Source organism: Leptidea sinapis, chromosome 9, assembly GCF_905404315.1.
Source record: "Leptidea sinapis chromosome 9, ilLepSina1.1, whole genome shotgun sequence".
Lineage (NCBI taxonomy): Eukaryota > Metazoa > Arthropoda > Insecta > Lepidoptera > Pieridae > Leptidea > Leptidea sinapis.
The window spans coordinates 2,714,318-2,729,205 of NC_066273.1; the positions used below are offsets into that span (position 1 = coordinate 2,714,318).

At 35.3% G+C, this 14,888-nt stretch overlaps 1 protein-coding gene across 2 annotated transcripts in view; it reads left to right on the forward strand.

Annotated features, from left to right (window-relative positions):
- LOC126965955 (tudor and KH domain-containing protein homolog) overlaps window positions 1-14,888 on the forward strand; it is a 44,933-nt gene that overhangs the window by 3,498 nt on the left and 26,547 nt on the right. The window contains exons 4-6 of one of the 2 annotated variants that reach the window (XM_050809778.1): window positions 2,999-3,217; window positions 4,189-4,343; window positions 8,797-9,007. In XM_050809778.1, the coding sequence (XP_050665735.1) occupies window positions 2,999-3,217; window positions 4,189-4,343; window positions 8,797-9,007 (585 nt within the window). The remainder of the gene's footprint in view (window positions 1-2,998; window positions 3,218-4,188; window positions 4,344-8,796; window positions 9,008-14,888) is intronic. The other variant, XM_050809779.1, reaches the window with a different exon arrangement.

Sequence of the window (14,888 nt, forward strand, 5' to 3'; positions counted from 1 at the left end):
GATGTGTGCCATTCCCAAGGGTATGGAAGTGTGTATGTTCAGTTCCTGTGAGAAGATGCAGCAGACCAGTTCCAGCAGCCAGTTTGGATCCGTCTGTAAATTCTAAATTCATTTACACTTGACTGGTCAGCATCCTTCTTACATAGCTGTATGTGATAGTTCTTATAAAAAACATGTGTTTTAGGTATTTTATCGCATGGTGCCTCAGAGAGTAGATAGTCCTTTGTTATCCTATTCCAGAGATTATCTGTAAGGCATTCTTCATTCTTCTATACACCCAACAGCTTTAGATGTAGAGTCGCCATTGTCGCTTCTTGTTGAAAGTGTATGTCGAGTGGTGTTAGCCCTAGAATAATTTCAAGGGCGGAGGTAGGCGTGGTGCGCATGCATCCTGTTATGGCTGTGCAAGCCAGCTGCTGGAAAAGCTGCAGCTTGGTTTGAACTGTCACAAGCTCTGTCCTGGGCCACCAAGCTATTGCTCCGTAGGAGATAATTGGTCTGATGACTGCTGTATAGAGCCATCTGTTTATCTTTGGAGCAAGACCCCAGGTTTTATCTATAAGTCTTCTGCACTGCCATAAGATGATGCATGCTTCTTCCAGCTTGTGTTCAAGATGTTTGTTCCCAAGTAACTTACTATCCAGTAAAACCCCCAGGTATTTAACTTCTTTAGTAAGGCTTAGTTCGGTGTTGAACAGCTTTGGTAATGTAATTACCAAGGCTGCGTTTGTTTGTGAAGAGGATTAGCTCCGTCTTTGACGGATTAGCTGTAAGTTTATGTTGCGCGCACCATTCTTCAAGAATCTTAAAAGCACATCTCATGAGGCTCCATAAAACGCTCTCAAATGGTCCCGTTTCTAGAATGGCGAGGTCGTCCGCATAGCCCACCGTGTACAGTTTCTTTTTGTTTAGCCTTGTGATGGGCAAATTAGTGGTGAAAGTACCCCTCCTTGTGGGCAACCCATTGCCACCACACATTTAGTGCTGGTTTGTTTACAAGAATCGTGTGACTCTATATGTGCATATATACCCTTATGACAGTTAAATAATCCTACTTTTAAAAAATTCTTTGTAAAGTACTGTGGTAAATGTATTCCTGATGTTTTCTATTCGTAAAAATTGCTTGACTACGATTCCTTTCCATTGACGAAACTACAGATTAAACCGGTGCATTACCATCAGTTGACAATGATGATACTAAAAGCGTTTTGTGTCCTAATGGAATTAACATGATCAAGTTCCTTTTTACTTACCGATGTGGATCTTTATAATATGATAAAAGCTGCAAATGTTCTTCAAGTTTTATATACATAAATAATTCATGTAACATGAATTACATTTAAATTTTATCAGTGGGAGGCTCCTTTGCCGGCTAAATTATAGGTACCACAACGGCGCCTATTTCTACCGTGAAGCAGTATTGTGCATTACTGTGCTTCGGTCTGAAGGGCGCCGTAGCTAGTGAAATTACTGGGCAAACGAGACTTAACATCTTATGTTTCAAGGTGACGAGTGCAGTTGTAGTGCCGCCCAGAATTTTTAGGTTTTTCAAGAATCCTGGGCGGCACTGCATTGTAATGGGCAGGGCGTATCATTTACCATCAGCTGAACGTCTTGCTCGTCTCGTCCCTTATTGTCATAAAAAAAACATGCTTGGCTTAAGGAGTAAATAGATTAGCTGAATGTATAAGGTTTCAGTTTAAAAAGGTTGATAGTTTAGTATCAAATGTTAAGAAAGTTATTTTTTAAAGTACCAAGTAGGATCTCGAAATTCAAAGAGACAGAGATCCTAATATTTCCTTACCGCCAGAACCAGTACTGACTCGCTAGCACCGGTGGATTTACACTAGGGGCAGTTGGGGCAAGTGCCCAGGGCGGCAAATTTTGAAAGTGATTTTTTTTTTTTTTAGTCTTTTCAAGATTGCTCAATATAAGTAATTAATTAATTCTGTTAATTAATAATATATGGTTTAATTTATAATTCAAGAAATTCAATTTATCCATTATTTGTAAATTACAATTTTGGCATGTTTAGTAAAAATTAATAATAAAACGATTTAATTTAATCAATTACTTCCTTGGAGATTTAAAATAATAATGTCTTTATTTTCTGGAATTAAAGGAATTTTATTAGTATTTTTTGTGATAAAGTTTCTGCAATAAATAAGTTATTTTAGTTTATATTTTAGGCGGCATTAAGTTTAAATCCGGCCCTGCTCGCTAGGGAAAATTATGCAAATTTTAAATATACTCCAACCACATCCCGTTATGTTGAAAGATCATTCAGCCAGTACAAAGCTTTATTTCCTCTAAACATAAAGAGTTTTAACTATAACAATATTTTTTTTATTTCAATATATATCAATATTCACAATATTGTATTCTTATATTATACATATTTTAGTTTTGTTAGTCCATATTATACATATACATCCGGGCCCTAGTTTTGAATATCCCAGTAATTATGGGTGTTAAAGTTAGAAAGAGCAGTGGTCTAGGGAGACTACCCCCCTCATCTCTTTATAAAAGGCATAAAGGCATAAAAGGCATTTATTTTCTCAAAATTGATTCCTTTAGAATTCTTTTTGATGTCATTTCTTATACTACTAGATACTACTACCGCTTCGGAAACAAATGGCGCTCTGAGAGAGAAGAAGCGGCGCAAGAAACTCTCCAGCATTCTTTTTTTTTGCGCTCTTTTCAATAAAAGTATACAATATTGTATAGTTGCTATAAAATAATCACAATCTAGTCCCAGGCTGTCCGATCATTTAGATATTCAGCAGTGGAGTAATAGGATTTACGACAGAGCCATTTTTTTATAAAACATTTAAATTTATTTATAGACAATGCCTGAACAGTGGCTGGGACTTTATTGTAGAAGTGTATACATTTACCCCTAAAGCTATTATGTATAATTTATCAATGTCATGACATCAATGACATAGCCACAAGTCTACAGTCCTGCACAGATCAGTCAATAACCATTTTTTTGAAGGTCGCAGTGGGTCAAACATTAAAGGCATTGAAAGCAAGTCTGGTGCACAGATACACTTCAAGAAATTCACTGACAAGGATTATGATGTGTGTATAATAAGGGGAAGTAAGCATGCAACACAACTGGCTGAAACTATGATACATGACTTTATAAGACAACAACCACTTCTTGTTACCGATTGTATAGAGGTCCCTGGATGGTCTGTGGGCAGAATCATTGGTGAGTATTTGAACAACAAGTGTAATATAAATAAATAAACGAAGTAGGCATAGCCTTTGCTGTGGGTACAAGACAACAATATCTATGTATATAAAAATTTATTGCGTTTGTTAGACTCGCTAAAACTCGAGAACGGCTGGACCGATTTGGCTAATTTTGGTCTTGAATTATTTGTGGAAGTACAGGGAAGGTTTAAAAGGTAAATAAATAGGAAAATGCTCGGAATTAAATAAAAACAACAAATTTGTTTTTCCTTTGATGCATACCCCGTCGAATTTTGGACACAACGGTTTGACAGTTATGCTGTGAAACTATTTCATTACAACAACAGGGTGCATTTTTACGAAGCAATTCTTGATGTTATGAAATATTATTGACAAATTCATAAAAAAACATTATTTTATTTATTATATACAGAACAACGTCTGTCGGGTCAGCTAGTATTTAATACAATATACTTACTTAAACATACATAAATACATATAAACATCCATTGCTCGAAAACAAACATCCATATTCATTATCTAAATGTATGCTCAGTAGGTCGTCATAATAAATTGTTACAGTATAATTTGCAAATATTAACTTGTTTTTTTTTAATGTATTGAAAATCTGAAATTTAAGAGGCCTTCGCCAAGTGGGAAACATATTATGTGGATTGTCATGTAATCCACATTAAGATTTAATTTTGTTGATCTTTTAACAAATATCTAGTATAAGGCATAATACACGTTAACTGGCTTGTTTTGATGCTTCACTGTTATGTTAGGTGACACGGTGTCCTTATTTTTTTACTCGTCCGTGGTGTGTAAGCGGGCATAGCCGCGGGAATCAGCTAGTTAAAAATTAAATGTAATTTATTTATTGGAGTCTGTATTGTTTGAAGACAACAGCAAGTTTTCTTTATGAAAATAGTTTTTACTTTGGTACGATTTTATTTTGCTCAATTTTGATTTTTCTTTGTTTGTCAGGTCATGGAGGGGAAAATATAAACGACATAAGCCACATGAGTGGAGCTCGAGTGAAGGTGGAGGCCGCGGCCGGCGGGAACAATAACGAACAGAGGATCTCATTCAGAGGAACCAAGGAACAGATTGAGCAAGCAAAGAAACTTATTGAGAAATGTGTAAGTTTGATGGTTTTAAAGAATTGTGCTCTGAAAGTCACTTGGTCACTAACTAACCTTATTATATTAAAAGTGACAACCAAAGACATAATTATAAAGAGATAAGACCGTTAATACAAACTATGAAGTCCGCGTCAACCAATTTTTGCTGGGGATATGGGCGTGGCATGCATGACGCGATCAAAACTAACCAATCAAGTCGTTTCCCGCCGTTGTGTAACACTATACACGCTAACAGTCATTTTAATGTTTATACAGTAAAAGCTCTTTATTCGCGGGGTATATGTTCCGTAAATATGCCGCGAATACAGAAACCGTGAATACGGATTGGTAATTTATATGGGGTTATAGGGGATATGTTCCTAGGTGACAAAATAAAAAACAATCATATTAAAAGAACAATCTAATTGAAGCTTTTGACCATAATTATTAATTATTATCTTCAGGCTTAGGCAACGGTTTAAAGAATTTTGTAATTTTTTCTTGCTTGGCAATTTTTAAAAGGTCCTTCAGTTCAAACTGATATTAAGCACTGGCATTAGCAATTTACCTTTTAAAAATAAGACTTCGTTCCATAGACGGATCAATTTTATAAAGAAATCACAAAGCTCATTTGCCATTTTTAAGCCTTCACTAGGACTTTACAGAATTAAATGTCACATTTCCAGTGCTTGTTGAAGCCTCTTCTTCTATGGACTGTGAATTTCACATTTCCTCCAAGTCGATTTCAGCCAAATCTTCATCTTCCGATTCAAGCAACTCCTGAATGTCACTTGATTCTATTTGTTCGTACCCATCTCGTCCTATTCCATTCGCAATTTCGGCTATGTTGGAATTCTTTTTATTAATATGCATGTACTATGTACCGATTACATCCGCGAATAAAGAAATCTTAAGCCGCGAATATAGGAATTGGGTCACAATTTTTTAATACGCGAATAGTCAAAACGCGAATGAGGAGCTTTTACTGTATTGTTACAATGAGCTTTGTTTTGAAACATAGTTTGATTTTACACAAAAAAAAGAACAATTTGACATTTTTGTCGCTTTTTGTCTCGAATTGCACGTTGTGTGCGAATGTCATTTTGGTAATAGAGGGCAATTGACCGCTACGCGGTTGTAGGGGAAAGCTTAGTCGCCGAGTTATACCTCTTTAAATGTCTTTGGTGAAAACAATGGATGTCACCACACGGTACTAAAGAGAGTACTGAAGTATTTCTGGCATATTAACGAAAACCAGCTGTTTGGGCGCGTGCGTGGTTAAGATATGATTATATTAGCATTGCCTTATTAGTTATGGCTAAAATAATATGCCGACGTACCTGGTATTCCTGGACGCGATGTTCTGCAGCTGGGGGCCCCCGCTAATCCTTTAGGAGCTCCTGGTGGTAAGGTGCGCGCTACTTCCTTCGAGGGTTTTTGCGATGCGTTACACCGAGAAATTGCCGATTAGCTAGTTGACCAGTGATGAAGTCTTTTGAAGGACTTGCGTAATTATATTAAGATTATATATATGCGTATGTGACGATTTGCGTGAGAACTATATTGCTCAGTTACAATTTTGGTTATATTATTAGGCGGCGAAATAGACAACTGTCATTATGTTAACCTCACAGATGACAATGCGTCTGTTGTGTATGGTATTTCTTTGTCTATACTGCATAGGTTCTCAACGTGGGCGATAACGCCCCCTTGTGGGCGTTTGAGACTTTCGGGGGGCAGTAGAAGACCCAGAGAAAATTAGGGGGCATTGAGATGGCGCAGATGGGGCGTGGGTTGATTAAAAAATATAGTCTAAAAAGGCAAAAAAATACACGAAAATACTCTAGAAAAAAACATATTCTCAAAGTGGGCGGTGAGCAAAATAATGTTGAGAAACTATGGTCTATAACTCTATAGGAATCGTCGGCCATAAATTAGCCACAACCAAATAACATTAAAAATAATAATTGCGGCACATCCAGCAGCGAAGGTACTACATAGAGGAGCTGGTAAATGATAGTTTTGGGCTTTTATCGCGTGTTCCTTGTTAAACCGATAATTTTATTATTTTTCTAGAATATGTGTTTTGTTATTAATGAGGAGTTGACCGTAGCGGCACTCGCGAATATGACGAATGAGCTGTCTCCAAACTTACGTAGAAAACAAGCAAGGTTACTATTGGTGCTTTATTAAGTCACCGATAGATGTCGCTCATCCAATCTATCAATATTTTGTGACACGCTTTAACAATTTTCTATGAGTGTGTGTATCCCTTTGAATTCCTATAATAAAGAGAGTTTTCTAGTTACGTGTTTATATTGTGAGTAGTGGTGTGAATTGTGATTTCTAACAAGCTGCGCGGGTTCGTATCAGCTAACCTGGCTATTCGCCACGGCCAAGACCGCTGACTCCGCGGTAGACACTAGAGATGGGTCGTCGACGATTTTTTCGTAAACGAAACGAGACCGTTCATCGTCGATCGTCGACTAGTTGATTTTGTGAACCTATTAACTAACAGTCATTTAGGCGATGCGTCAACGATAAACCGGGTCGACGAGTAAACTTGATATAGTTCTATGACGACCTTACTCATAATTATTTATCGAAATACGTCACGAACTAACTAAATCGAAATAAAACCAAAATAAATAATAATAAATCAGTTTACTTCGTTTGCGCTGAGTAGCTGTGCAACTGTCGCTTTCACACATGTAAATATATGTAATTGCTATCCTTTTCCTCCAATCAAAAGAATAATTTTAAGAACCGTTTAACTCACCCTAAATGTTTATTTAAATATGAATACAGTGCACGTGACTTTAAAGTTCAAATTCAATTGACCTTCGCGTCCCGTTGACCTATCTCCGGATCCTTGCAACGAAGTATACGACTATGTTAACTCAAACAAACATCGTTTCGTCTCGTCGCGCTTGTTGAAATGAACGTCTCGACTCTCGACTACATATATAGGCGTCTACGAATTCAACTAGTTTATGAATGAATGATAAAACGTCGAAGCGTCGAATGTCAATCGACGGTTGGTTCACCTAGTCCGTTGATTAAACCCATCGCTAGTAGACACTGTCACCACAATAGTAACAAAGCCCGAAAGGATAATCTGGTCAGGTGGCCTGGAACCTTGGCTTGAAATATATTTTATGAAGCAGTCAGGATCTGCGACCATAATGAGAATATACATACTTTATACTTTTATAAATGAAACTTTTAATGCCACATAGTTATATGTGACATTAAGAAGTTATGTTTATGATATATTATTTTATTGTTATTATTACTAGCTGACCCAGCAAACGTTGTATTGCCATCATAGTTAACAACTGTAGTTAATCTACCAAGTATAGGTAGCTAAAATTAAGTTTGTTTTTTACCTCCCGAGAAAGTTAGAAAGATATAAAGAATTAGTTATTCATTTTAAACTATTCTTTCAATTTGATTTCTGAACTACACATGGAGGGGACACATGAAAGGAAAAACAAAATTGTTGTTTTTATTGAATTCCGAAAATTATCATATTATTTTATTCACCTTTTAAACCTTCTCTGGACCTCCACAAATAATTCAAGACCAAAATTAGCCAAATCGGTCCAGCCGTTCTCGAGTTTTAGCGAGACTAACGAAGAGCAATTCATTTTTATATATAAAGATTATTACCTAGATACACTTACAATATGTTAGTATTTTTCTTGTATGTTATTCTCACGGGCTCTACTTTTTCCCAGCAGATGGTAGATTCAGTAATATAAATACATATTTATAGTGACGATTTTAAAAGCAGTTAGTTTAACCTTACATTTGTTTAGTTTACGTATTACGAACCATACGCCACTCGAACGGAACCAGAGAGGTCGCGGGTTCGAGTCCCGCATTGTATGTCTCGAGATGGCAAAATTTGTAAAGGAAAATCACTGTGATGATCACAATCAATCACACTATACTTACAAATGCATATGACCCACAGTACTAGAATACTTAGGAAAGCTAATAGGTTAGTGACTAGAGTCGTTCCACATAGCACTTTATTTCAGAAAAATTGCTTCTGGATGGGCATGAAAATTATTAATAAGATCCCTGATTCATTTAAGTTGTTACCTTTTTCAAGATTTAAAGTATCCTAACACAGTTGGCGTCCTCAAAACACATTTTATTCTATAGAAGAGTTTTTTGACCACAAAGAGTAAAGGATTTTGACATTGCATTCTAAGTGGATTATTCTTATCTTGACTTTAATATTTTTTTTTGTGTTGTATAAAATTATAACTTTGTGTTATATAAAATAATTTATATTGTAATAAAATTTTTGCCCAAGACCAAGTTTGCATGTTATTAGTAATGGCTAAATAGGAGATACTTTAAGCTATTGTAAGACCAAATTTGTACCACCCTATTTAATAGCAAATAAATGAATATGTTTATAACAATTTTTGTAATAAATTTGATTTAATTTTTCCAGGTTTCTCTAGAGAAGTGTCGCCGCGAAGTCGAGCAATCGAAGCAGCCACGTCGCCCGCAGCCTCTGAACGTGACATCTCCCCCCACCACTGAACCATGTTCAACCCCCGCCTCCAATGAGACCCTCGTGACACCCGGAGGCACCGCGGTTCCGCGTCCTGTGAGCCCTGAAACAGGTGACGCAGCCAAGCATGTGCGATGTAAGCGGGCTGGTAAGATGAATGCACGCTTTCTGTTTTGTTTAATGTCTAGAACATACACCGGCTATTAAATATAATATACATACATACACACACACACACGCCTTGTTCCCGTCGGGGTAGGCAGAGACAATAGAATGCCATTTGCTTCCATCCTTACAAACCTCACGCGCTTCCTCTACATTCATTACTCTTTTCATACATGCTCGCCGGTTGCGGGTGCTTCCGACCTCTGCTTTTCTCAAAACGTCCCCAATTTGATCGACGAATGTTAAATATAATGTGCGGGCAGGGCCGGATTTAAACTTAATGTCGCCCCTGGGCACCGATAAAAAATCCGTCCCAATACTGGAATTTTACATAAACTTATAGTTTATATTCTATTTTCAAAACTAAAATAACTAATTTATTGCAGAAACTTTATGATATGTTATATATTCTGAAAACATGAATAATTAATATTTGTTTTTTTCTAACAATTATAAATTTGGCACTAAGGGTGACTCATAATTATATTACATAAATTTTTTCACAGGCAAACACGTCTGACTTTTTGAATTGCGAATTGGTCGATTAAACAGAATTAATTAATTATATTGAACAATCTTGATAAGACTAAAAAAAATGTTTCACTTTCAAAATTTTGCCGCCCTGGGCACTTGCCCCAACTGCCCCTAGTGTTAATCCACCGCTGTGTACTTATTACATCGAAATATATTTAAGGTAAAATATCCACTTTAATGATTTATTAGTATGTTTATTGACATATTTTGGCATGAAATCATCTAAGTGGGAACTTCTTATTGGTAATGGTTGCGCGAATTATTATTCCCTTTCAGAATGTGAAAAGATTTGTATCAATAAAAGTAATGTTTGTGTTTTTTTTTAATAAAATAAAGGTACTATGTCAGTAGTTGACACCTAGTGAAAACAAACATATTTAGGGTATGTTCCGATATGCACTGCGACCACTGTACAGTGTGACGTCAATTTAGTATACTGTGAAGCCGTTCCTTTATAGCCAGTTATACTGGTTACTATTTAAAACGGAACGCAATCCCGTATACTGTCAGCTGAATTTTTTGACGCAGCATTCAAATGAGTGTATTAAAGTTTTCTAGTTCATTAAAAAATAACTGTTGTTGTAGTACAGTCAAATTAAAAATATTTGGGATTAAACTGTAGGTATTGTTTATAAAACGTTAGGCACTCGTGTGGTTTTTACTGATCACGTGATCAAAGTACTGCGAGTAAGGTACTCGCAGTACGCATGGCGTTTTCGAGGCTAGGGCCTCGAAAACGCCAGTGCTCACAGTAGAATATGGCGGCGATTTATGACGTCATATATTTCTCTACGGTACTGCGGCAGTATACTGGCAGTCCATAACGGAATGAATTTTTCTACAGTGATAGCACTGTGCAGTGCTCGCAGTGCATATCGGAACATACCCTTAGTAGTTGACACTTTTTATTTTCAGTAGTTGACATAGGGATGCTTAGATTAAGATATACACAAGAACGAAATCTAATGAATGTAGATACAAAAATCACAGCGAAGATTCTTTCACCATTCTTCCTTGTATCTACAGCTACGTCCATTTCCTATTGTGTATAATTTCTAAAATTTCCTTTTGTCGGTGGCATCTAAAAAACCGAAGAAATAAATAATAGTCAAAAAAAACTAAAAAGCACGCTTTTTACAATAAAATATATTTTTAATACACTATTTTCAATTTAAATTTATTTTCTATTTTTTTAGTTGAATTATATATAAAGCGTGCTGTTTAGTTTTTTTTAACTATTATTTATTTTTCATTTTTTAGTTAAATTTTCTATAAAAGGGTATTTTTAAAACTATTAAGTACTTTAACATCAATTCCTGCCTTATCGACTACAGATGAAAATTATATAAATTAACAAAAATCATATTTTGCAAATTGAAAAATTGAATAATTTTATTAAATTAGTGTAATGTCTTCGATAAATCTACAAAGTTTGAACGAAATGTAACCGTTTAAAGTGGGTCAAAATCGCGCCCAAAGAAGTCGGTTACAAACATACAGGTGAAGCTAATATAAAGCGTATAAAAACTAATTCAATAGTTGACACCTCCTGTCAACTACTGAACAAAATGTTTCTAAATTGTTTTAGATGGTCTTATAGAGTAAACTAGCTGACCCGGCAAACGTTGTTTTGCCATACAAAGTATAATTCACGCGATAGTTTTATAAGTAATAAAATATTGCCTATATTATAGCCTGTACATCATTTTGTTCTATTGTCATTAGTTTTAGCAGCGCACGCAAAAATAGGTTTTCGATTTTATAACTTGTGTTACAAAATAGCAATTTTATTACGGATCCCTAATTTAAAAAAAAAACAGCCATAGCAAAAAAAAACAGCCATAGCCTATAGCCTTCCTCGATAAATGGACTACCCAACACTGAAAGAATCATTCAAATCGGACCAGTAGTACCAGAGATTAGCGCGTTCAAACAAACAAACAAACACTGCAGCTTTATAATATTAGTATAGATTAACATAGCGACAAAATAGAAATAAATATTTATTTATTTATTTAATTAAATTGCGTTACATGCGACTTAGTTACTAAATAATTATCACATGCACCTCGTAATAAGGCATAGCACTGAACGACAGAGGGGCAGACATTCAAATATATTTTTCCTCTAGGTATTCATTAATAGAATAGTAACATTTTTCCAAAAGTAACTTCTTCAAAGAGCTTATGAATTCTTTAATATTGGTTTCGGCTTTTAAGTATTCTGGTAAGTTATTATAAATTTTAACTGACATTGGGTAGGGACCGGGACGGAACAGTATTAATAAATTATATTAAAATCCATAAGTTGACACCCACATGTCAACTACTGAATAAATCTATGTAATTTCAAGTTTCAGTAAATGAATGATATGTATATAATTTTTTATTGTATTTCATTGTAAATAATATGTATTCACGCTTCAAACTAATATAATGAATGAAATAAATATTTATTTAAAATCTTAAAATAATATTTACCTCTCCAACATTAAGAATCTTTCGGCTTGCTCTAAACAAACTGCACAAGAAAATAACAATAAAAAAATTTGAGTAACAAAAAAAAACAACCGACTTCAAAAACACTATTCCAAAACAATAGATATAATGTGCACTAAAAAGTATAAAAATAATTGCGGATTTTAATACAATCTAATTAATTAATCTAATTCTAGTTTTATTCTTATTCTTATTTTTGGAGTCGGTGTCCTTCCGTCACGACCCGCTCTCGCCTCTCGCCTCCTCACGACTCAAGCATATCTCACCTATAACTATGTATGTAGTTACAAACCTATCTTGGATGACACCGACTACAAAAATTACAATAATCGGACCAAAAATGCAATGGTACCACACGGGAAGCACCAGCTTTCAAATAAAAAAGAATTATCAAAATCGGATCACTCAGTCGAAAGTTTTGAGGTAACAAACCGACGGATTGAGAGCCTCCTCCTTTTTTTGAAGTCGGTTAAAAATGGCGCGAAACGGGCGGCTGTCATCAATCGAACGCGGTAACTAACGATGTTGTATAAGACGCCACGTTAGTTTGTATTGATGCTGCTAGATGTCTATACTATATCTTAGACACCGTCTCGTTCTTTGGCTATCTGTGTTTTTCTTTTTATTTTACAGTTTCAACTACAGGTGGTTTTACCTTAATGCGCGGATCATTTCTCGATATATTATATCTTACTAGCTGACCCGACAGACGTTGTTCTGTATATAATAACTAAAATAATGTTTTTTTTTTTTATGAATTTGTCAATAATATATCATAAAATCAAGAATTGCTTCGTAAAAATGCACCCTGTTGTTGTAATAAAATTGTTTCTCAGCATAACTGTTGCGTCAATAAATTCGACGGTGTACGCATCAAAGGAAAAACAAATTTGTTGTTTTATATAGTTTCGAGCATTTTCCTATTTATTCACCTTTTAAACCTTCACTGTACTTCCACAAATAATTCAAGACCAAAATTAGCCAAATCGGTGCAGCCGTTCTCGAGTTTTAGCGAGACTAACGAACAGCAATTCATTTTTATATATATAGATTACATGATATTAAGGCATCTAGCCAACGAAAACGGTTTTTCCATTGCTTGCCCCTTGAACTACATTCCCGATCTGAATGTCCATATCATTGCATGTAATAATATTTATTGTACCCATTTTTGGAAGTAAACCAATATCGGCCTGATAATTAACCTAGTGAACAGATTAAAAAAGATCCTCTAGTGCTAAATAAAACATACCATACAAGAGTATAGATCGATATATTACCAAACCAAATATTTGAACCATACAAAATTTATGCAAATATTGTTTGTGCGATTTAAATTACAACTAGCGCCATCTCTTATCGACTAGCAAGCAAAAAGATCAATGCAAATAAAAACTTAACTTATTAAATTTGAACACCTAGGAAGGCGTTAAAAAGCCCGGACAAGAAACTAGGTGTTTGGTTTTAAGCTTATTGCACATCTGATCCAACTTCCATATTTTCTTTCTATAAAAATTAAAATAATAAAATTTTCCTTGTTTCTTTAATAGAAACCTGCAGGTCCTGCTTAAGTTTATTTGTCAGCATCAGCTAAGAATCTCCAAAAGATGGTTGCAATGAGCATCGAGCTAGTTAAGCCTTATAGTAGTTACTGGTGGGTGTGGTAGAAGAACAATGGAAGCAGAATAGATGTGGTAGAAATGAGAGCTTTGCATAGTATATATTGTGGTGTTAGTTTGAAAGACAGAATATTGGTAGAGGTCTACCTTGGCGTACAATCCGAGATCGGGGATGTTTTAAAAAGGGGTCAGTTTAGGAGTACCAATAATAAGAGACCATTTGTGGAAGGTTTGATGGTAGTGGACCGTAGCAAATGGAAGTCCACACGGTTGGCCTCCTCTATAGGAAACAGGTAATATTGCAATTAAAATATTTAGATAACTTCTATTCAATCTTTGTACATATCTTATGATTCATAAATAATTGTTCCTCAACTATAAATGAAACTATTGGGCGTTAAAGAATGAAGAAAACCAAATATATGACTAGACCAATAAGTTGAACGTCCAATAATTACATAGTTTTTTGCGAAAGTAACCCCAAAACCTGATAAGTAGAACTCTCAACAAGAATCAGCCAATGGGCAGCCCGGTTTCAGTCAGGTCATTGACAAGATCAGACAAATACTTCAGAAGAACAAAGAGTGTTATGTATGTACTGCTGTTTTGAACAAGGCATTTGACACAATAGACAAAGTATAATATGTGGCACAATCTGAGGATTCAGAGAGTCTAACATTAGTATATTGTGCAACTCAAGCCTGACCGGTGTTCAAGTTTGCTTTCGTGGGCAATCGACACTGTCGCACGAGTTGCACATACTATTTTGTACTACAAATGCGACGATTTATTAAATTAAACTGTCAGACGCGTCAACCTAAATTCAGTTTTGATATTTAGATTGTGTTTTGTTTTTGTTATTATTTTATTTATTTTAGCAATTATATCTAAATTTGCGTGTGCCAAGCACGGAGGAATAAAAAATAAGGACTTACATAACAGTGAGGCACCAAAACAAGCCGGTAAACGTGTAAATACATAGCCCCACGCACACACTTACACTAATACAAGCCGATCGGCAGCCATTATGATATTTGCCATTGTCTGTGACAGATCAGTTTGCGTCGCAATAAAATATTTTAAAAATGCCGTCGTGCGTTGTGAAAAAGTGTAAAAACAATACTATAATAGTATTTGTGGATATATGATTATTTAAGGGAAAAAAAATGGAAAAATGTAACTGGTATCCCCCGTAACCGCACACACACTAGCA